This window comes from Elephas maximus, chromosome 4 (assembly GCF_024166365.1).
Source record: "Elephas maximus indicus isolate mEleMax1 chromosome 4, mEleMax1 primary haplotype, whole genome shotgun sequence".
In the NCBI taxonomy this organism is placed as follows: domain Eukaryota; kingdom Metazoa; phylum Chordata; class Mammalia; order Proboscidea; family Elephantidae; genus Elephas; species Elephas maximus.
This window is the reverse complement of record NC_064822.1, coordinates 73057478-73081540: the sequence shown is the minus strand read 5'-3', so window position 1 is coordinate 73081540 and position 24063 is coordinate 73057478. Positions and strand designations below refer to the sequence as shown.

Genomic DNA, 24063 nt, shown 5'->3' with positions numbered 1-24063 from the left:
CCAATGGAAAATGTTAAAAAAAAATTTTGGGGGGGAAGAGAATGCATCTTCAAGCAGGTCTTTGATAATCAGTACACTAGAAATGGTTAAAAGAAAGAACATTTCAAGGATAAAAACAGAAAAAAGTATAGAGAAAGCAGCAAAGCTTTGAACATGGTAAGGTGTCAATTGATGGAGAACCTGAAAAAACAGTGGACAATTTAGATTTAATCCAAAATTAGACGGGGAATCAATTAGGTGACTGATTTTCAAATATACAGGATAAGCATGAGAAAAATCTCATCAGTTCTTTTGTAAGAAGAACTAGAAAGGATGCAAGGTAGAGTTACCAGTCATAAAGCAGTACAACAAGTTATAGTATGAATTGGTATTAGAAGAAACTGCCTACAGGGGTTTTCTGTTCTTTAGAAAGTTAAAATAGAAAATGTTAATAAGACAAACCTGAATGATGGGGTTTGTTTTTAATTGGTTAATATCAGAGGGCCAAGGAGCAAATCTAAACAGAAAAAAAGCATTTAAAGTTTTATTCTTTATTTATTCTGATAAACTGGAAAGCTAAAGTGCTAATCATTCCCTTTCTATATCTCTCCTATATATAAAATCTAGCAGGAAACAAATGTAAAATAATAGTGGGTACTGTAATTAGAAATGAGGAAAATAGTTCAAACAAAATAAGTTTAAAAATAAAGTAGAATAAACAATAATGACCATGAAGCAATGTAATAAATGATAATGAAAATGGCATACATAACCACGTACAGTAAACAAAAATATTATACATATAAGTCACCTTTGTAAGAATTAGGAAATGAAGCAACAAAATTCTGGAAATTTATAGAAATCATGACTGTCTGGAAAGGAGAAAAATATTAACAAGAATGGGTAGAAAGATGTCCAAGTTTTAAATTTAAAATTGGCCTGGCCCACAAGCTAATGAAATAATGAACAAAACTTGAAAGATTCAAGACCACCTTAACATTTCAAGCACCACACCCCTCTAAATTGATCAAATTAATCTTTTCCTATTTTTAGAAATTACACAGTATGTGCTCCTTGTTTCAATACTACTTGTAGCTCTTCAAAAAAATTCTTCAGGGGCTGTAATATTTTTTCTTTATTCCTTAAAGTCTCCATCTATCTCCTTTAACTAAATAAATGAGAAGAACTGGGAAGGAGTTTTATGCACAAAAATTAGAAAGTACACGATGGGCAGCATGTTAATTAGTCCGGCCACAGGGATGAAGGGGAAATAATGGAAATTCATACTGTACAAAATAGTGGAAAAAGTTCAAAGCCATGTGTTTGGTTCACTTACATCAAATAAGAAAGGTGAAAAAAGTTTTGTATCCATTTTCTAATATGAGAAATAAAACCGCTCAGTTTTTACATTATGACAGAAACAAAGCTGAAAAAGCGGAACTTAGAAATAAAGAATTACACTACTGAAAACAGCTATAATAACAATAAAAAAACTGAGGGGTATGACCAAATTAATGTTTGGTGAGATCAGTCTGTGCAGAACAAAACTGTCAGTGGCTCCGGAAAAAAGAGAACACTTAAAAAATTAAGTAAAAAAATAAGAGAGATGGAGAACAGATTAGCAGTTGCCAGGGAACAGGGTGTAGGGAAAGTGAAGGTGAGGATGAAAACATAAAGGGTCAGAATGAAGGCGTTTACGATGACGGAACACATATCTTGACTGTGGTGGTAATTTTATAAATCTACACATGGCACCACACACACACACAACAAATTCATGAACAAACTGGTAAAATCTGAGCAGGGCCTGTAAACTAGTTAACAAAATCATAACAATACTAAATTCTTGGTTTTGATACTGTACTATATGTATATAAGACAGTGCAATTGGGAGGAGAGTTCATGGGACTCTATACACTATTATTACAATGTCCTGTGAGTCTATAGTTATCTCAAAACAATTTTTTTTAAAGTAAGGAAGATATGAAACCACATCAAGAAAGAGAAGTCCTACAGCAATAATTCACACTGAAATAATTACTATTACTGGCAACAGCTATGTGCCAGGCAATAGAGCTATCAAGACAAAAAAATGAGATGTAACTTTTCCAAAAAGAACAAGTCAAGAAGAAAAAGAAATCCGGAGCTAGAGAAAAATGCAGAACAAAATTCTAACTCACAGAAAAAGAACAGGCTTACTAGCCTGACAGAAACGGGAGATACCCCGAGAGTATTGCCCCAGATACCTTTTTAGCTCAGTAGTGAAGTCACTCCTGAGGTTCTCTCTTCAGCCAAAGATTAGACAGGCCCCTAAAACAGAACGAGACTAAACAGGCATACCAGCCCAGGGGCAAGAACTAGAAAGCAGGAGGGGGGACAGGAAAGCTAGTAATAGGGAACCCGAGGTCGAAAAGGGAGAGTGTTGACATATCACGGCATTGGTAACCAATGTCACAAAACAATATGTGTACTGACTGTTTAACGAGAAGCTAGTTTATTCTGTAAACCTTCATCTAAAAAAAAAAAAAAAAAAATTAGAGGCCAAGAAAAAATCTAAGAACTATGATCCAATATACTAAGTACTATATTAAAAATGGGGCCCTGGTGGCACAGTGGTTAAGAGTTCAGCTGCTAAACAAAAGGTCGGCAGTTCGAATCCACCAGCAGCTCCTTGGAAACCCTATGGGGCAGTTCTACTCTGTCCTATAGGGTCAGTGTGAGTCGGAATCAACCTGACGACAATAGTTTTGGTTTTTCGTTTTTTTTTTTTGGTTTATATTAAAAATAGGTACTACAGAATAACATGAAAACACAAAGAGCAAAAAGCAGACTGTAGGAGACAGCTTATGCTATGCTACGGTGTTTGGACTTAATTTTAGACTCAAAAGAATAATCGAAATGTTTAAAGCAATAAAGTGGCCTGATCTAATTAACTGCTTGGAAACTCTATGGGGCATTCTACTCTGTCCTATATGGTCTCTATGAGTTGGAATCGACTCGACGGCACTGGATTTGGTTTGGTTTTGGTTTTGTTCATTACACTTGCAGCACAGCAGAGAACTGACTACACAGGGAAGAAAGAAAGGGGAGGAAAGGGCTACCAGAGGCAGTGGAATACTAAAATATAAAATACTCTAAGGAACATGATGACAGACTAGACTAGGACACTGGCAAGAACGTAAAAAGAAACATGGTAAGACAAATTCCAAAAATACAATTTTAAAGATGGATGAAAAATTACACCTCAACAACAACATATCCTAAATTGGTTAATACAGTGTTGATGTATCAGAGTAGTGAGGATTAGAAAAAGGTTAGGTTAATAATTAGTTCTAGAGCTGCAGCTTCAGAAACAAAATACAGGAGATGCAAGTATGAAAGTGAAACTTCAGATCTATAATAAAAAAAGTTGTTGCCTTCTAATTCAGCATTTCCTAAGATTACCACTTAAAGCTCAATATTAATTATGCACAAATAGAATTCTTACTTCTTGTCTTTTCTTAAGATCTTCTTTGGCTGCTCCAAACCGTTTTGTTAACCTGGCTATCTTGGCCTAAAAAACAAAAATAAATCAAGTGGCTTTTTCAGTATTAAAAAGGAACCTGTGCATACATAACTAGAAAACCAAGAATAACAGTATCCACTGACTAAAGAAAATAAGGCAAGGTGATTTTAAAATATACAGTGAAACCTCTGAGCCAGAACTCAGGGACTGCCTTGTTTTTCCAGGTCTCGCAAGTTTTCCGTCTTTGACGGGGTGCAGTCTTAACACTTTTCTATCACTCTCTATTAGTGGAAAATTTGAGTTTTCCTTCTCTGACACGTTTCTGCCTTACACAAGTTCCAGCTTTCACGGGTTTTACTGTATATGTAAAACGACCCCTGATCTCAATGCTTAGAAGTAAACATTACTAATTCGATGATTAGCTTTTTTCCTCCTAGAACTGGTATGTTTGCTCACATACCAGTGTATTTCTGAATATGTATACTTATATTTTGTATTAATTTTTAAACACAGTTGTAATCACACTTAATTTTCTCACTGAGAATTATATAGCAAGCATACCTGTAGGTCCTAAAAGATTCTGTCAATACTATTTATGGCTATATGAATAATATTATATCAAACCATTATTTACACACTCTCCTTACTGGATAGGTAGAATGATTTTCAGCGTCCTGCTATTGTGAAATAACACTATGATGAGCATCTACAACTCTTCTTCTTCGAGGTTACATCCTTAGGGTACATTCACAGAAGTGCAATTCCTGGGAGACAGGATACTTTTAAGACTCTTACCTAAATGCTTTTCAGAAAGGCTTTCCCAAATTTACACTTTCAAAAGCAGTATAAATTGAGTACTCATATAATATTACTCTTAGGAATATTTCATTTCATATTGTATCAATCTTTAGCAGTAAGACAAAAACGTCATCTTATTAGTGTTAACATTTGTTAGTAAAATTTAGTATATTTTCTATATTATTGTACTAATCACTTATACAGTTTATATAAACTGCCTAGTCACATATTTTGTCCAAATACATATTCAAAGGAAACGTGAGAAACTGAAAAAAAAAAAAAAAATTGCAGGAAAAAAGGGGGAAAGGGAATGAAAGAAAAATAATCACACCAACACATACTTTATTGTATTTCCTTTTAGTCTTTAAGGCATAGATGCGATACTCAATTGTTAACTTGTTGCTCTTGCTGCTGTTGGGCATTAAACATTTTCAGGCATATTGATCTAAACTTCTGAGACAGGATGAAGAGCTTCTCCAGAAAATTTCTTTTATCCATTATAAGAAAACGGTATTACTTAACTTTTAAGGTTTCTTTCAGAAAGAGTCACTTCTAAAGGAGACTCCAAATGTTACAACGTTAAAACCACCAGTTGTTGTCTATTCAGTTCTGACTCACAGCAACCCCGACTGTGTCAGAGCAGAACTGTGTGTCATATGTTTTTCAGTGGCTGATTTTTCAGAAGTAGATCACCAGGCCTTTCTTCCAAGACGCATCTAGGTGAGCTTGAACCTCCAATCTTTTGGTTAGAAGTTGAGCGCATTAACCACTTACACCACCCAGGGAATCCTTTACAATATATGTAAGTTCATTAATATGGCCTAGGCAATCAATCACCTATGACGCCCAAAGGCGAAGATGTTCCCCTGGGCTTAGTTATGTATGGATGTTAAGACCCAAAGACATATAACATTATTCTATATTATATCCTTAACATGAATTTTCCTTTCTGGGCACTAAAATATTTCAAGTAACTTTTTCAAAAAGGTAATATTGAAAGGTATTTTATGTACTCCATTCTTAGCCAAGAATGACTACATGTTGTTAGATACATGGAAAAAGGTCTAGAAGGATACATACTAAAGTTAACAGTGATTACCTCTAGAGGCTAGAATTGGCCAGAAATGGGGGAGAGTTAAGATGAAGGGCTATACTTTCACTTTATAAACTTCTGCAGTATTCAAATTCTTTTAAAAAAGAATTACCACTTAGAAAATTGAACACTAACTGCGAAAGAAAATCAAGACTTCCCATCTAGGAAGACGGTACAACTTTGTTAACTCAGGTTTTTATTCGGTCCATTTTCTTTATACAGTCTTGAAATTGTCTTTTTTTTTTTTTTTTTTCTTTTTGGCAGGGAGGGAGTGAGGGATTTTATTCTATGTACTTTTTAAAATAACTATCGTACGTGAAACCATCTTTCTAACTGGTTACTGCTTGTACATAGAAAAGCTACTGATACATGTTACCCTTATTATCAGGTAGCTGTTACTTTCCTTCTTTACTTCTAACAGTTTGATAAGTTAATTCTCTTGGGTTCTCTTTCTACCAATCATTATTAATTTCTTTTTCCCATCTTATTTCATTGTCCAAAATTGTCAACACAGCTCTAAATAACAGCATCAATAACAGACATCGTTTTATTTTCAAATTAAATATTAATACTTCCAGTAAATCGCTATTTAATGATCAAAGTTTTCTATTTACAAAAAGTTTCTCACAGGTTCCCTTTGTGAGGGTAAAGCAACTTCTCTTTTTTTTTTTATCGTGAATGGCTGGTGAATTTTAACAAATCCTTACTTGGCATTTACTAAAAGGATCACATTATTGTTTGTCTTTCCTTTGTTAATGCAGTGAAATGTAATTGTTAATACTGAACCATCCTTTCATTCACAAGAGAAAACCATGTTATGAAGTAAAGCTGGCCTATGTATTTTCTTTTCTTGTGCTACAGTATGCCGTAGGTTGCTTCATAAAATGAAGTGTTATTTTTCCCTACTCTCTAGAACAGTTTTTACGAAATATGAATTACCTATTCCTCAAAGATTTGTCAGAATTTTCTGGTAAAGCGTCTAAGCCCAATCACTTCTTCAGAGATGGATTGTTGAGTACAATTTTCACTTCCAAAATTGCTAAAAAATTTTAAGGTTTCTACTTCCTTTAGGTCAAGCATAAAAATGTATTTTCTTAGGTAAAATGGACATCATTGGTATATGGTTGTATATAATTTTCTCTTATTTTTAGAATCACCTCTGGATCTTTACTAAGATTTTTTTTTTTTAATCCTTACATAGTTTACAAAGAATCAGCTTTTGCTTTTATTGCTCGATCTTCAAAAATAGTATTTCTGATTATTAACTTCTTCCTTCTGCTTGGGGTTTAGTTTGATACTACTGTTTTTTCCCCCAGCAACAGAGATGAACATGTGGAAGTTTTTCTCTTCTCTACTTGTTACTAGCGGATTTAAGGTTATAAATTTCCCTTTGAATATTAAGCCTTGTCTTTAACCTACAGGTTTTAACATGTCGTGCTTTAATCATATTTCTGATCCAAAGAGTCTATAATTTCCATTTTTAATTTCACTTTGCAATTATCTAAATGTATGTTTTGGAGGCAGACATTTGTTGATAATTTTTAATTTCATTACAGAGTTGTTGTTACTGAATCCACAACAAATGACATTTGTTTGCACTTCAGGATTTCCCTAGAAGCTACTAAAGTTCTTATCTGACAAAGTATGTAAGGCATATAATCCTAAAATTATACATCTATGCTTAAAAAAAATAGAAACCATGAGAATAATTGTTGGGATTTACCTTACAACTTGACATCTCTGGAAAAACATACATAACTTTTTCACTATTCCGAAAGCAGCCAATCCCTGAACTATACAGAAAAGTTACTATACTCATATAACTAATAAAAAATAAAATAATGAACTCCCTAAATTCCATACTTTTATTTTCATACACACCACTGGCTTTATTAAAATGTCTCTTTAGTACACAGAAAAGAAGCCAATAATTAAAACTAGGTTTTCACAAAATCATGTGGGAAAAAGTATTATCCAGAAAACCAGCATTACTCAAAACCAGTATTATTCACTGTTATAAAAATGACTCTAGTTATCCCATGTTCATGGATTAGAAGACTTTAAAAAAGCATCAATCAAAATACCAGAAAGGCATTTTGTGGATAATGACAAACTGTTTATCTAAAGTTACATGAAAAGGCAACAAGACCTACAATAGCTAACACAATACTGAAGAAGTACAGAGTTGGAGGATAGACACTACCCAACTTTAAGACTTATCAGAAAGGTATAGGGTTCAAGACAGTGTGGTATTGGTGAAGGAACAAATACATAAATCAACGGAACAGAACAGAGCCCAGAAACAGACACACACAAATACAGTCTGCTGAACCAAAGGCAATTCAGTGGAGAAAGAATAGTCTCTTAAACAAATGGCTTTGAAACAACGGGACACTGACTTGCAAAAACGAATCTAGACACTCAGTTTACATCCTTCACAAAAATTAAGTCAAAATGAGTCACAGACCTAAATTTAAGATACAAAGCTATACAACTTCTAGACGATACCATAGGAGAAAATCTGGTAATCTTAAATTTGGCAATGACTTTTTATACATAACATCAAAAGAATGAGCCATGAAAGAAAAAAATTGTTAAACTAGACTTCAATCAAATTAAAAACTTCTACTCTGTGAAAGACACTGTTAAGAGAATGAAAAGACAAGCCACAGACTGGGAAAAAAACCTTTGTAAAACACATATCTGATGAAAGGCGTGTAATCAAGATACACAAAGAACTCTGAAAAAAGCAGAAACTACAAAACCTTACTCAAAAAAAAAAAAATTAGAGACATAAACAATGGAAGAGGCAGTGGTGGTTCACTGGTAAAATTTTTGCTTTCTATTTGGGAGACCTGGGTATGATTACCAGTCAATGCATCTCAAGCACAGCCACCATCCGTCAGTGGAGGCTTGCTTACGTGTTGCTATGACGCTGAAGAGGTTTTCAGCAGCGCTTCTAGACTAAGATGGACTAGGAAGAAAGGCCTTGCGATCTACTTCTGAAAATGAGTCAACGAAAACCCTACAGATAACAAACAAGAGTCCTATCTGCAGTTCATCATGGGGATGGCACGGGACCAGGCAGTGTTTCATCCTGTTGTGTGTGGAGTTGCCGCATGTGAGGAGTCAACCTGAAGCAGCTAACGACAACAAATAATGTAAAGACATCCTCTGTTTATGGATCGGAAGACTTAATATTGTTAAGGTAGCAATGTGCTCCAAAGTGATCCACAGATTCAATGCAAACTCCACCAAAATCCCAATAATGACCATTTTTCCAGAAATGGAAACACTGATCCTAAAATTTATATGGAAATGCGAGAAACCCAGGCTAGGCAAAATAACCTGGAAAAAGAAAGTTGAAGAACTCGTACTTCCTGATTTCAAAACAAAAACTATAGTAATCAAGATTGATATACAGTAGCCCACCCTTATCTGAGGGGGGATATGTTCCAAGACCCCCTGTGGATGCCTGAAACTGTGGATAGTATGAAACTTTATATATACTATGTTTTGTCCTATACGTAAATATCTATGATAAAGTTTAATTTATAAATTAGGCACAGTAAGGGATTAACAACAACTAATAATAAAGTAAAACAATTATAATTAATCACCATAATAAAAGTTACATGAATGACAGAGCTGGACGGTGCAAGATTTCACTATACTACGTATTCATCTAACATTTTTAGACAGCGACTGACTGCAGATAACTGAAACCACAGAAAGTAAAGCGGCGGATAAGGCAGGACTAATACTGTACTAACATCAGGATAGACATATAGATCAATGGAATAGAATGGAGAGCCCAGAAATAAACCCATATGTCTACTGTTAAGTGATTTTCTACAAGGATGCCAAGATCATTCAAAGAGGAAAGAACAGTCTGTTCAAAAACTGGTGCTGGGACAACTGGATATCCATACGGACTCCTACATCATACTATATGCAAAAATTAACTCAAACTGGATCAATGACCTAAATATAAGAGCTAAAGCCATAAAACTCATAGAAAAAGAAAACATTTGGCACTGGATTTGGCAAAAGATTCTTAGATATGATACTAAAAGCAACAGCAACAAATACAAAAACAGATAAAATGGACTTTGTCAAAGTTTTAAACTTTTGTGTACCAAAAGACACTATCAAAAAGTGACAAAAAACTACAGAATAGGAAAAAGTATTTGCAAGTTATAGACCTGATAGAACTCAAAATATATAAAGAACTCTCACAGCTCAACAAAAAAAGAGATAAACAACTCAATTTAAAAAATGGGCGAAGAACTTGTATAGACATTTTTCAAAGAAGATACAAAAATGGCCAACGAGCACATGAAAAGCTGCTCAACATCATTAGTCATTAGGAAAATGCAAATCAAAACCACCTACTCTGATGGCCATAGTGAAAAAAAAGGGGGGGGGGGGATAAAAAATGTTGCCAAGGATGTAAAAAACGGAACCCTCATAAATCGCTAGTGGGAATGTAAAACGGTAACAGTCCCTGTGGGAAACAGTCTGGTGGTTCCTCAATAAGTTAAACACAGAATTTCCCTATGACCCAGCAATTCCATGCCTAGGTATAAATTCAAAAGAATTGGAAACAGTATTCAAACAAACTCTTGTACACGAATGTTCACACCCGCACTATACACAAGAGCCAAAAGGGAGAAAAACAAGCCAAATGACCATGCACTGATGAACGGATAAACAAATTGCAGTATATCCATATAATGGAATATTACTGAGCCAAAAAAAAAAAAGAGGAATGAAGTTCTGATACATCCTACAATATGAACAAACCTCAAAAACATTAAATGAAAGAAGCCAGACACAAAAGGTGACATAGTGTGTGACGCCATGTATGTGAAACATACAGAATAGGTAAATTAATAAAGACAGAAAGCAGATAAGTGGTTGCAAGGGGCTGGGAGAAGGCAGATGGGAAATGACTGTGTAACTGTCAGAACGTTGCCTTCTGAATGATGAAAATGTGGAACTAGATAGAAGTGATGGTTGCACAAAATTGTGAATATACTATATGCCACTGAACTATATGCTTTAAAATTATTAACACCATGGTACCGTGTGCTCATTTCAGCTGAAACTCTGAAAAACGTATATTAATATATAAAAAACCCAAACTAGCTACCATCGAGTCAATTCCATCTCACGTAACTATGTTTAAAAAAAAGTCTCTGGGTGGTGCAAATGGTTAACACATTTGGCTACTAACTTAAAAGTTGGAAGTTTGAGCCTACCCAGAGACATCTCGGAAGAAAGACTTGGTGATCTGAAAAATCACGACACCGAAAACCCTATGAAGCACAGTTCCACTCTGACATACATGGGGTTGCCATGAGACAAAATCTACTTGATGGCAACTGGCTGGTTTTTCATATTTAATAAAAATGAAAAACAGTATTTATTAATAAATACAGATTAGTAAACTAAAATCTAAACTAATGCGGAAGTAGATTAATATAAAAAGAATCTCTCTTCAACACATATTCTTGAGCATTTATTAATGCATATAATAACATACTAAATGACAGCCTTTCTTAAGTAATGAAAAAAAAAAAAACTCCAAAAGCACTGTCAAGTCAGGATTGATTCTAGCAGTGCCTGCCAACCACTCCAACTGTATTAAACCAGTCCAGGGGGGCTGAGATCACCCATATCTCACGCCAAATGTGCAGTGGATAATAAATCCCACTCCACACAGCAACTGCATCCTGCAGGAATCTCAGCTGCCCTTCCCTGGTCAGTCCAGACAACAGTTGCCAGCACAGTCCTTTCTTTTTCTCATCCCCATTTACCCCTGGGTGAGTCAGTGAGTACTGGCCCCTTCTCTCTCTCAACCCCATTTACCCAGGGCTAGGTCAGCAGGTGCTGGTCCCTTCTGTTTCTTAGGTCTGATAAAACTGTTGGAATGGAAAGGGCTATATTTCACCTAGCCCCCCGAAAAAAGGATACAAAAATACACAGGGCAAGGTCCAGGAAGGGTCTCAGTGCAGAGCTTCCATGTTCCCAGGGAATGCACTTACCATGAGAGAGCAGATATTCGCTCTCACCACCTATGAAATTCCACTGACCTCCCTCTACTTCTAAAATTTAAAATTTACCGTATTTTTACACAAGTAACGTGTGCTTTCTATATGTTTGCCAACCACTATGCTAATTTTTTTTGACAGTAAAAAATTGGCATAGTGGCACTTCTGAATATACCTCAAAAGGGGAGGGAGCGGTAGGCAAACAAACACAGAAGGCAGTGTTATCTGCATTAAAATACAGTAAATATGTTTTATAGTCAACTTCAAAACTCTATTCCAGAAAATAAGTTTATAAAAATGACGCGTGGAGTATACAATTTAAGTCAGCGTACAAACCTGTAGTTCAGTAAGAACTGTTTTATGCCTTTTGTTACATTCAATCTTTTCCACTCGTGTTTTCAATTCTGCCAAAGTCTTATCAAATACAGCACACTGTAGCGTACACAATTTTTCTTCCAGCAACCACTGCACAACCTAAAGAAATATATATTCCTTTGTTACTAGCAGAGAGGGCATTTCAGTATGTAGCAAACAATAAATATTCATACGTATTGATAAGATAGTAATAATGTATTAATTTAATGAAGAAAACATGGTGGCATCCATAAAGCAATGCTATGTGCTGAAATTCACAGTTTCTACATATTTACCTCAAAAGAATAATACATATTAAAAACAGAAAATTTTGAGAGTAAAATTTTAAAAATAATTTGACTTTAAGTTTAGTATTTTCTTCCAGTACCCCTAGTGTTGATACTCTAGGGCAGTTGTTCTCAAACCATTTAAAAAAAAAATTAAAGGAAAGGACCAGTTTTTAAATTTTCTAATCTATTGCAGATGGATATTTTTGTGGGATACATTAAGAATGTCACTCACTACATTACTGAATTTCTATAAAGCATTTCTAAAATACCTACTCTCAATTTCTGTATCTATCTCTTCGTGGACCCATAACAAAAAGCAGACTGGTGCCTATCTACGAACCACATTTAGGTAACACTGTTCTAGAGAAGTAAACTCTCAGTATACTTAAGGAGCCCTGGTAGCACACTGGTTAAGCATTCAGGTGCTAACCAAAACATCAGTGGTTTGAACCCATCAGCTGCTCCATGAGAGAAGGGTGGGGCAGTCTGCCTCCGTAAAGATTACAGCCTTGGAAACTCTATGGGGCAGGTCTACTCTGTCGTACTCAATCGCTATGAATCGGAATCAACTCAACGGCAAAGGGTTTGGTTTTTTTAAACACAGAGCAGACGCAACTTTTATACATAAAATTTTTCAAAATTCTTTTGCAAAACTACCTTCGTAATTCTAACAGCTTGATCAGAAAGACTAAATGAGCATTCTTATCTCCACATGACAAAGAAAAAGATAACGGGGAGGGGGAGCCACCGTTTTAATTGCCTTACTGTTCATTTTTCTAGTGTATGGATATTTGTACTGTATCTTAGTGGATGACCATTGGTCTAAAACTTACATTATTCTTAATTTCATCATTAAATATATGATACCCTGAAAAATTAACTTCACCTGAATTTCATATCCTCTCTAAACACAGGTGTTTATTATAAATATGTTTGTAAACACACTTTTTTCACTGTTCCCATCCATAGTCTAACATACATAGTGGGAAGGTTCCAAACTCCAAATATTCCTTTCCCCTGTTATTGTTAGATGTCGTCAAGTCGGTTCTGACTTATAGCAACCCTGTGTACCCTATAGAACGAAACACCACCAGGTCCTGCGTCATCCTCACAATCATTGTTATGCTTGATCCCATTGTTGCACCACTGTGTCAATCCATCTCATTAAAGAGTCTCTCTTTTCACTGACCCTCTACTTCACTAAGCATGATGCCCTTCTCCAGGGACTAGAACCTCCTGATGATACATACAAAGTATGTAAGAAGTCTCGCCATCCTTGCTTCTAAGGAGCATTCTGGCTGTTCTTTTTCCAAGACAGAATTGTTTGTTCTTTTGGCAGTCCATGGTATATTCAATATTTCTCACCAACACCATAAATCAAAAGCATCAATTCTTCTTCAGTCTTCCTTATTCACTGTCCAGCTTTCGCACACTCAAGGTGACTGGAAACACCATCACTTGGATCAGGCACACCTTAGTCCTTCAAGTGACATCTTCGCTTTTTAACACTTTAAAGAGGTGTTTTGCAGCAGATTTGCCCAATGCAATGTGCCGTTTGATTTCCTGACTGCTGCTTCAATGGACGTTGATTGTGAATCCAAGTAAAATGAAATCCTTGACGACTTCAATATTTTCTGTTTATCATAATGTTGCTTATCGGTCCAGTTGTGAGGATTTTGTTTTATGTTGAGGTGTAATCCATACTGAAGGCTGTGGTCTTTGACCTTCATCAGTAAGTGCTTCAAGTCCTCTTCACTTTCAGTGAGCAAGGTTGTGTCATCCGCATAACACAGGTTGTTAATGAGTTTTCCTCTAATCCTGATGCCACATTCCTCTTCATATAGTCTAGCTTATTGGATTATTTGTTCAGCATACAGATTGAATAAGTATGGTGACAGGATATAACCCTGACACACACCATTCTTGACTTTAAACCACACAGTATCCCCTTGTTCTGTTCAAACTACTGCCTCCTGGTCTATGTACAGGTTCCTCAGGAGCACAATTAAGTGTTCTGGAATTCCCATTCTTTGCAGTGTTACCATAATTTGTTATGATCCACAGTCAAACGCCTTTGTAGTCAATAAAACACAGGTAAACATCTTTCTGGTATTCTCTGCTTTCAGCCAGGATCCATTTGACATCACCAATGATATCCCTTGTTCCACTTCCTCCTCTAAACCTGGGTTGAATTTCTGGCAGTTACCTGCCAATGTACTGCTACAATCGCTTTTAAATGATTTTTAGTAAAATTTTACTTGTGTGTGATATTAATGATATTGTTCAATAATTTTCTCATTCTGTTGGAACAAATTTATTTAGAATGGGGACGAATATGGGTCTCTTTCAGTCGGGTGGCCAGGAAGCTGTCTTCCAAATTTTTTGGCATACACGAGTGAACGATTCCAGCACTGCATCCATTTGTTGAAACATCTCAGTTGGTAGTCCGTCAATTCCTGGAGTCTTGATTTTTGCCAATGCCCTCAGTGCAGCCTGGATCTCTTCCTTCAGTATCATTGGTTCTTGACCATATGCTACCTCCTGAAATGGCTGAACGCTGACCCATTCTTTTTGGTACAGTAACTGTGTATTCCTTCATCTTCTTTTGATGCTTTCTGCCTCATTTAATATTTTCCCCATAGAACCCTTCAATACTGCAACTGGAGGCTTGAATTTTTTCTTCAGTTCTTTGAGCTTGAGAAATGCTGAGTCTGTTCTTCCATTTTGGTTTTCTAACTCTAAGTCTCTGCACATTTCATTACGATACTTCTAACTCTGTCTTCTCGAGCTATCCTTGGAACCTTCTGTTCAGCTCGCTTCCTTTCACTTTAGCTTTAGCTATCATGTGTTCAAGAGCAACATTCAGAGTCACTTCTAACATTCTAACTTTTGCATGCCAAATCGCCAGTAATTATCAATGCATCTTGATTGCATGTTTGATCAATTTCAGACTGCAGAAGTTGGTAAAAATCTTCAATTTCTCCATCTTTGGCCTTGGTGGTTGGTGCATAAATTTGAATGACAGTTGTATTAACTGGTCTTCCTTATGGAAGTATGGCTATTATCCTACCACTGACAGTGTTGTACTTCAGGATAGATCTTGAAATGTTCTTTCTGACGATAAACATGATGCTGTTTCTCTTCAATACATCATTCCCAGCATAGTAGGCCATACGACAGTCTGATTCAAAACAGCCAATACCAGTCCATTTCAGTTCACTAATGCTTAGGATATCGATGTTCATATGTTCTATCTGATTTTTGACAACTTTCAATTTTCCTAGATTCATACTTCATACATTTTACATTCCAATTATTAATGGATGTTTCCAACTGTTTCTTCTTATTTTGAGTCATGCCACCTCAGCAAATGAGGGTCCCAAAAGCTTGACTCCATCCATGTCATTAAGGTCGACTCTACTTTGATGAGTCAGCTATTCCCCAGTCGTATTTTCAGCCCTGGGGGGCTCATCTTCCAGCACTGTATCAGACAGTGTTCCCCTGCTATTCATAAGGTTCTCACTGGCCAGTTTTTTCAGAAGTAGACTGCTAAGTCCTTCTTCCTAGTCTGTCTTAGTCTGGAAGCTTTACTGAAACCTGTGCACCAAGGGTGATCCTACTGGTATTTGAAAGACCAGTGGCAAAGCTTTCAGTATGACAGCAACACACAAGCCACCACAGTAGGACAAACTGATAGACATATGGTGGTCCTTTTCCCTAGTCCTTCTAACGCCTTGCCCCTACCATTTTTAGTGTCATGCCTAAGGTACATAATCAAGATTTCAGAATGTGAGGACTTAGAACAATGAAACTAACTTATGAAAAAGGCTAAAATGTTAATATGTGAGACTCTCATGTTCGCTTTTCACTAAAGAAAGTTCAATATGAGAAGAAAAAAGAAAAGCTGAAAACTTACGTTCAGTTTTGTTACTAAGGCAAAGAAAGAAGTCATTATATCTCCCTTTCATTTCCATAATCACTAGCATCTCCAAAAACACCTACGTAGCCAAAAAAGAGTCAGAATACATTTTAAAATTAAATTATCAAGGATAATAACAAACTATACAAGCTCAACCACTTTCTTCAAGCTCTTTTTATGATAAACCTGAATGTCAGTAAAATACAGAACAATGTCCAAGATCCAGAAGAATAAAGACTGCTATCCTTTTTATTTTAACTTATAATAGAAAATACCTTTTGTAGTTTCTGGTTAATGTCTCCTTTGGCTGTAATCTTTACTTGAAATTCTGCCTCATATTCTTCTTCCATGTACCGACGGCGTTTAGACTGTACATTGTCCATGTCCTCTGATTTAGAACGTTTTCTTCTTGAAAATTCATCTGAGATCAAAAAGCATGATGATTAGTCTGGTATTTTTCGTATAGCCATAATTCCTATTCTCCCCCCTCATCAAAATATTGTTTCTATCTATCACAATAGCATTCTCAACTGATTATTTTATGTAATTTTTTAATGTATTCATTTTGAAACATAGGAAAGTGGCTTTTAACATTTAACATGAAATTATATAAATAAGAGTTTCCTAATGACTAAGCAATGTAGAATGTGAACACAAAACATTCTTTCCTTGAAATCTTAACAGTAAGATGGAGTTGCCTAGCAATTCTTTATTCATAAGGAAGAAATCATTTCATATTCACTCCCTATGCTAAATTTCATAATGCACATGAATCCTGACAAAATATAGTATTTATTCTCATGTCATAGATTTCTAATAATTGTGCATAATCATTAGTTATTAAAGAATTATTTAATTCTTCCTCCTCAGTAAAATGAAGGAAAGTCTTACTTTATCAGCCTTAAGAAAATAACATAGTAACAGTTATTTTCAACACAGCCTAATGAATTTCAAATACATAAGTCATAAAATAATTATGTCATTAAAAAAGTACATTTGGTAAATAGACAACCAAAGACTTCATTTATAAAATTTCTACTTCAAACATTAGTAATATTCATAAGATCATAAGCACATTTTATTTAGTTTTGTTTCAATATCTAAAATTACTAAAATCTCCACTTTTTTTAAAAGGCAAATACCTTTATCTGACCATACCTATCTCTCTCCCTCTCACTACATATACCTATACGCCAATTTATTAATCCAGATCTACTCTACAACTTCTCTTATAGTCAGATAACTTACCCATGGTCACAGATGGAAAGGAATAAGTTTCCTGATTTCTAGTCCAGTGATCTTTCCTACAAACCTAAGGATACTCAGCCCCATCATTTCCCCTTCCTTTGAAGCTTAAGAACCTAAATGGACTGAAACACGTAATAGACCAGACAAAAATCTTATAGTCCAATGCTCTAAATGTAAATTTAAACAATTTCTCTCAAGACACTGAGATAGTAACTTACTAAATATTAACCTTCAATCTTTCTTGTGGAACACTGAAATATATAAATAAACACTGAAGTGTATGAGATGATTAAATCGCAAAGTTTTACAACTATCTCATGGACAGAAATATTCCATGTCCTTAAAACCAAAAACAATGCATCTATTTTTCAAACTAGCTCAAGCTGGGTTTGCACATGCATACTTTTCTCAGAAGGTCTTTCATCTTCTTCAGGTATTACTTGCTCGTCGTCCTCAGGTTTGCTGTCCTTTTCATTTCTTTCTATTTCTGCTGTAATAAAAATAGAAAAGAAAATCTCATTTCCGCTGGAATGTGTAAACAGCTCATTAAAATTTACATTTTTGGTAACTCTTCAGTTAATAATCTTATGAAATCAGAGTCCTAAAATATGAAATTTTGAGAATAAAGAGGGAGCATCAACTGGTAGAAATGAATGACCAACTGTTTCTGCAAATTCATAATAAACTTTTAACACAGGAAAAAATTATTAGTAGTACAGATTTTAAAATTAAGACTCTTACTTAGTAATTTACTGTCACCATAAGATTAGTAAAATGTGAAAGCAACTACTATAAAAGCACTTAAGACTCCTTTACGGTCAATTATAAAAGATTAAAGCAGTGGTTTTGACAATTATAAAAATACAAATCACTGAAAACTCCAAACACCTAACATACTGACCAGGCAGGCTGAATAATTAAGTTACTCGACTAGTTTAAGGATAGTTCATAGAAGAGGAATGGAAAAGCTATCCTAGAAATAATAATAGTTTCAGTTAAAAACTACCTACTTTTGACACCAGGGCCAACAACTTAACTAGGTGCTTAACATGTATTACTTCATGTCCTCATTATAATCCTGTACTGTAAACAGCATTTTTTCCCATCATATAGATGAGGAATCTAATGTTCAAAAAGGCTAAGTAATTTCACAAGGTCCCATAACCAGTCAGGAAGGAAATCCAAACGTTAAATGCGTATTTTTTCTACTGCACCATGATGCCTCATCTTTAAGCAGTTGTAAAAAGATACTGGAGGAAAGATTAGTATTAAACATATCAATGAAAGAGTGCTACCAAAAATACTGCTAAAAATGTCTTACATCTGCATTCTCTTACAACAAATAAAATCCCAGAGATACTAGAAATGGCCTTTGGTAAATCAATCTCTAACTCCTCAACTAACCTGATCATTAAATTGGGGGTAGGGAGGGAATATTTATAACAAATCAGTAATGCATTTGGATTTCTATTTTCCCCCTTACATCACCACAATTCACTCCCCAGTGGCTTCAACAAAGCATGCTATGTTTCATCGTATACTGTAACTAATATTAAATAAGAAATCACAGATAAATAGCACTACATCCCAATGGCTCTGATAGTAGAAGGTTAAAATAATTAAGAAAACCTTTTAAATGAAAATAGGCATAGAGAACAGGATCACTGATGAACCTACTGAGGCTCTTACAAATACTTTTTTCACACTAAATAAAGCTAACCAAGTATAAAGATTACTACCAATATTTTTAATTTTAAAATAAACAATGTGTATTTTCCATTTATCACCCATCGCTCATTAGAAGTGTTTTAAGATCTCATCCTTCATTCTCAGTTTCAATGAAATGAATGTAAATTTGTTTTTGCTTCCTTGTAAATCACAAGCACATTACGAAGCATTGCTTCCTATTATGTCATTTGTTTTAAATGTTCCCGATTTTAATGCTGAGGGTTGGTGACTCCTGAGCTTCCAAGGCTCCACAGAGGTACCAGAGACACAGAGTATTTGGGTTGCTTGCTTTACATAACCTTTATTTAGCAAATCCTCATACCACCCAAAAGCACAAAATTAGCTATGGCTCCAATTAGGATAAAGCCAGAGCATCCAGAACACAACAGAGGAAACTGACCTTGTCTGCTTCTTTTATGCATATATTAGCTCCCTTTCCACTACAGATATGTCACACTTTGCTTGAGCTTCCTTCGTTTTACTCAAAAACTTCCTTCTATCAACCAGTTCCCATTTTCCAGATAAGCAATATATGACTGAATTCCCAACACTTAAAACATTCATCGGGATTTTTGAACAGATACACAGAATTTAAAATTATGCTAGAATTTCATGTAGTATTAAGAACTTGAAATTCTAGTTTGAATCCGCCAGGCGCTTCTTGGAAACTCTATGGGGCAGTTCTGTAGGGTCGCCGTGCGTCGGTATTGACTCCACGGCAGTGGGTTTTTGGGTGATGAAGAACTTGGGGTAAGAAAAATGGTATTAACAGATTCTACAAATAGAGGCAAAGCCCTATATTTCTTTAAATTTTCTGTTCACAAAGCCTTTAAAGAATCTGAGAGTAGACCTCCTTCAACCAGAATAATAAGCAAAGGTCCGTGCACATAGACATTTTTGTATACAATTTTGGATGGTTCCTGGGACTCCTCAGACTTCTCTTAAATACTCAGGTTCAGAATGACATTTTTAGAGAATTGTCTTCATTCACAGATAGCTCCTGCAGTCTTAGACACAGCTGTATCACCACAGTTCTATTTGTGGTATTCTTTTTCAACCAGACTAGACAAATGGTTCACTAAGGGCAAACACCAAATCTTGAAATTTTGGTAACTCTAAAATTCTGGGAAAGACTTCAGACAAATTAGTGTTTAATATCAATTTAATGACTGTTATCTTTATTAAGATCTCATTAAGTAAAGGTAGAAACATTACGTTGCAGAGGATTAAAGGACAGACTTACATTAAGAAGTCTCCCATTTCATTATTACACCTTATACAATTTTATAAGACAATACTACTGCTTTACATCAAAAGTTGGCAAACTTATTCTGTAAATGGCCAGACAGCAAATATTTTCAGTCTTTTGGGCCGCATGGTCTCTGTCACAACTACTCAATTATTTCCTCAGAGCAGGAATAATCCATAAATAATAAGTAATATGGATACAAACGGGTGTGACTGCGTTCCAATAAAACCTTATTTACAAACACAAGAGAGGCCACAGGTCACAGTTAGCCAACTCCCCCGTCTTTGATTACCAGCTTCAGAAGAATATTTAGAACAAAACAAAAGAATTCTATGGATTAATTAAAGACAATATAATACACTCATTAGAGAAATGGGCAAAGGAGATGAACGAGCAATTCACAGATAAGGAAATACACATGGTCAATAAATGTATACAAAACCCACTGCCATCAAGTCGATTCCAACTCATAGCGACCCTATAGGACAGAATAGAACTGCCCCATAGAGTTTCCAAGGACTGCCTGGTGAAGTTCAACTGCCGACTTTTGGTTTAGCAGCCATTCCTCTTAACCACTACTAAATATTATCAAACTCACCAGAGACATTAGAAAAATGTGAAATTACTGGTAACGTAATTTTTTTTCCAGCAAGCAATTTAAATTTTATTTAACTAATACAAATATCTCCCTCAGTATATTTCTGTACTCCCTTTTAAAGCAAAACTCAAAATAAAAAATAATAATTCTCTTCCCATTCTCTCTTAAACCCAAAACCCAGTCAAGCTTTCGACTCCACCATTCACCAAAACCGTCCCTTGTCAAGATCATCAATGATTTTCAGGTCGTTAAATATTTGTATTCCATCTTACTGAACTCACAGCAGCATTTGATTGAGTATAAGTACAGCTGAGTTAATCACTCCCTCCTTGTTGAAATATTCTCTTTACATGACTTCTAAGACATATCAATCTCTTGGTTTTCTGTCTATCTCAACAGCGGCTCTTTCTTGGTCTCCTTTGCTGGTTCTTCCTTATTTCACCAGCCTCTAAACATTGGAATGCAAACAGCAAGCTCAATCTTTGCTTGGATCCCCTCTCTTCTCCATTTATATTTACTCTGAGGCAGTATCATCCAGTCACACAACTTTGACTAATGTCTATATGCTATCTACTCTTAAATTTTTCTACCTAATCCAGGTTTCTGCCTTGAAATGCAGACTTATAAATCAAACTTGGACAACAATCATCATCTGAAACTGTTCTTCCACCTATACTCTCCCTCCAAAATCTACTTCACTTTGGTCTCCCTTAATTCTGCAAAGAAAAATCTGCAATTTAGACACCAATGTGCAGGAATAAAGGAGCCCTGGTGGCCAGGTGGTTAAAGCAATTGACTGCTAACTGAAAGATCAGCAGTTCAAAACAATTAGCAGCTCCACAGGAGAAAGATACAGCAGTCTGCTTGAGTAGAGATTTACAGCTTTGGAAACTCTATGGGGTCGCTATGAGTTGGAATCAACTTGATGGCAGTGGGTTTGGTTTAGTGGGTACAGGAATAAGATATTCCATGAAGAAAAACCAAATGGCACAGTCAAATATAGATGGCTTGAGATAATAAAGAATTTTAACTGAATACAACAGAAATTATCAGTGAATTTTAATTGACTAAACTGGGTTAATTCTATCACTACTAACCTAAAGCAAAAAGGGAGGGAAACCCTCAATTCTATTCTCGTGCAATTAATTCTCATTAGCATCCCTTTATGTTCACCTCATTTATCTTAAAGATCCAATGAACAAGAAAGAAGAAAATCAACAAGAGATTTTTAAATCTGAAATAAAATCTAGAAGAAAACTATGCCATCATGTAAAATCTGGCTTACTCTGAAACAGATTTCCGCCTCAAAAATGTTAATTAAAAAAAAAAAGTAGCAGTAGCAGATGGAGGAGGGATAACCACCAGAAATAAAATGAGAAGAGCCAAAAAAGAGGGAAAAGGTGGAAAATGCAGTTGCCCAAAATCTAAGGAGAGTCTCAAGAGGTCGGTCATCCAAGTTTGAGAGAACACCAAAGGCAAAGAAAAGATGCCCTTGATTTAACAACACGGACACTGACGTCACCTGAGGGTGGGAGACTGTTACTAAGAGATCATCCAAGTTTGAGAAAACACCAAAGACAAAGGAATTAAACAGCATGGGCATCAGTGACATCAGTCACTGACAACAATTAGGTGGAAATCAAAATCCAGTTAACTTGAACAGTTAATAGAAGGAACAGTTCTAGCTTTGTTAACACAACTTGAAGAATGGCTCTCGAAGTGGAAAAAGATGAAATAATAACTAGAAGAGCAGGTATGTGTGACGGAAAAAAACTTGACAGTTACATGGAAGATATGACTAATATGTGTGCCATCTCTATTGTTGTTAGACTTTTTCTGGAGAGAGAAATTTTCATTTCCCAAGCCTTCTGAAAAAGACTATAATTTTAATCATTTAGTGAGCATCAGTTATTATAGAATACTATATAACAAAAAGATAGTATCTCAGGGCCTACTAAGGTATATCTACAATACTCTTTTAGCTCTTCTATTCTTGTAAAATTAAATTAGTTTTTCTATTTGATTTCTGATAGCCTTTTGGGGGGGAGAGGGAGGATGCTACTGCTCATACTCATCCTAACAGCTGCATTTAAAACAAATTTAAAGAAGTGCCTGAAATGATAGGTTTATGATGTTTTTCTATTATTAGAACAGCACATAAATGTTAGCAACTAGACTTCTATGCTTCAATTTGTAATTGTGTTCTCAGACATTAAAAATTAGTCAAGTATAAAAAAACTGATGAACGAATTACCTGAACAGGTGCACAGCAACACAAATGACCAGCAACAGATTCTGTTGCCATATAAAGAAAGCAGGGTATAGTCTAAGAATCAATGAAGAAACCACACTTAAACCCACAGTGCACAAAACTGCCTTCTGAGAAGAGGTGTAAAATACACATGAAATAAAATTTTAGTTACCAACTAAGGAATTAAATCTGTAACTAAACTTACCCTGCTAATACCATAAATTTGCCTTCCTTGCATACTATGAGATAAAAAATCTAAAGGCAAGTAACCACAATTAAACTCAACTTTGAATTTTCAAAATATGTCACGCGGATGGCTTAATATTCACCTCTCTATTTTATATTTAATAGCATTGTGTGGGATGGTCTCCAATATCAAGATTCTGACTAGGGTGAAATCTATAAACCCATTAAACAGCTGCATAAGGTGCAATTTGCAATGCTTTTCATATATAGACTGCCATAAGGCTTTTCAAAGGTCTTGCCCCAATGCCACTCTCTATATAAATATTTATTATATGAGTAAAGTTTACCCTAAGCCCTGTTGCTATTATCTTTCTAAAATGGAAATTTTATCGTATCATTTTCCTCTCTCTGAAATCTTTCAATGGCATCATAATGCTTCAGCATTGTAACTAAGGTCCTTCATGATACACCACTCTTGCATTATCAATCATTCATTCACTCTACAAATATTTACTGAGCTCTCATTTTGTGCCAGGATTCAAACCTTGGAAACTCCATGGGGCAGTTCTACTCTATCCTCTAGGGTCGCGATGAGTAAGAATCGACCCAACAGCAACAGGTTTGGGTTTGGGGGGGCATTATTTTGTGCCAGGCACTATTTTGACCTGATGATGGGAGCTTAAAGCAGGAGGGATAACAGTGAAGATGGTAAGAAGACAATGGATTCTCTAGATCTATTCTGAAGGTAGAGCTAACAAGATTTCCTAATGGACTGGATATGGAGTATGAAGAGAATCCAACAAAATAAC

The 24063-nt window shown here is 35.4% G+C and overlaps 1 protein-coding gene across 7 annotated transcripts in view; it reads right to left on the bottom strand.

Annotated features, from left to right (window-relative positions):
* ATF7IP (activating transcription factor 7 interacting protein) overlaps nucleotides 1–24063 on the bottom strand; it is a 120139-nt gene that overhangs the window by 35930 nt on the left and 60146 nt on the right. For 6 of the 7 annotated variants that reach the window (XM_049882528.1, XM_049882525.1, XM_049882532.1 and 3 more), the window contains exons 3-6: nucleotides 17646–17732; nucleotides 16270–16415; nucleotides 11768–11905; nucleotides 3467–3532 (exon numbers count right to left, since the gene is read on the bottom strand). In XM_049882528.1, coding sequence (XP_049738485.1) covers nucleotides 3467–3532; nucleotides 11768–11905; nucleotides 16270–16415; nucleotides 17646–17732 — 437 coding nt within the window. The remainder of the gene's footprint in view (nucleotides 1–3466; nucleotides 3533–11767; nucleotides 11906–16269; nucleotides 16416–17645; nucleotides 17733–24063) is intronic. The other variant, XM_049882527.1, reaches the window with a different exon arrangement.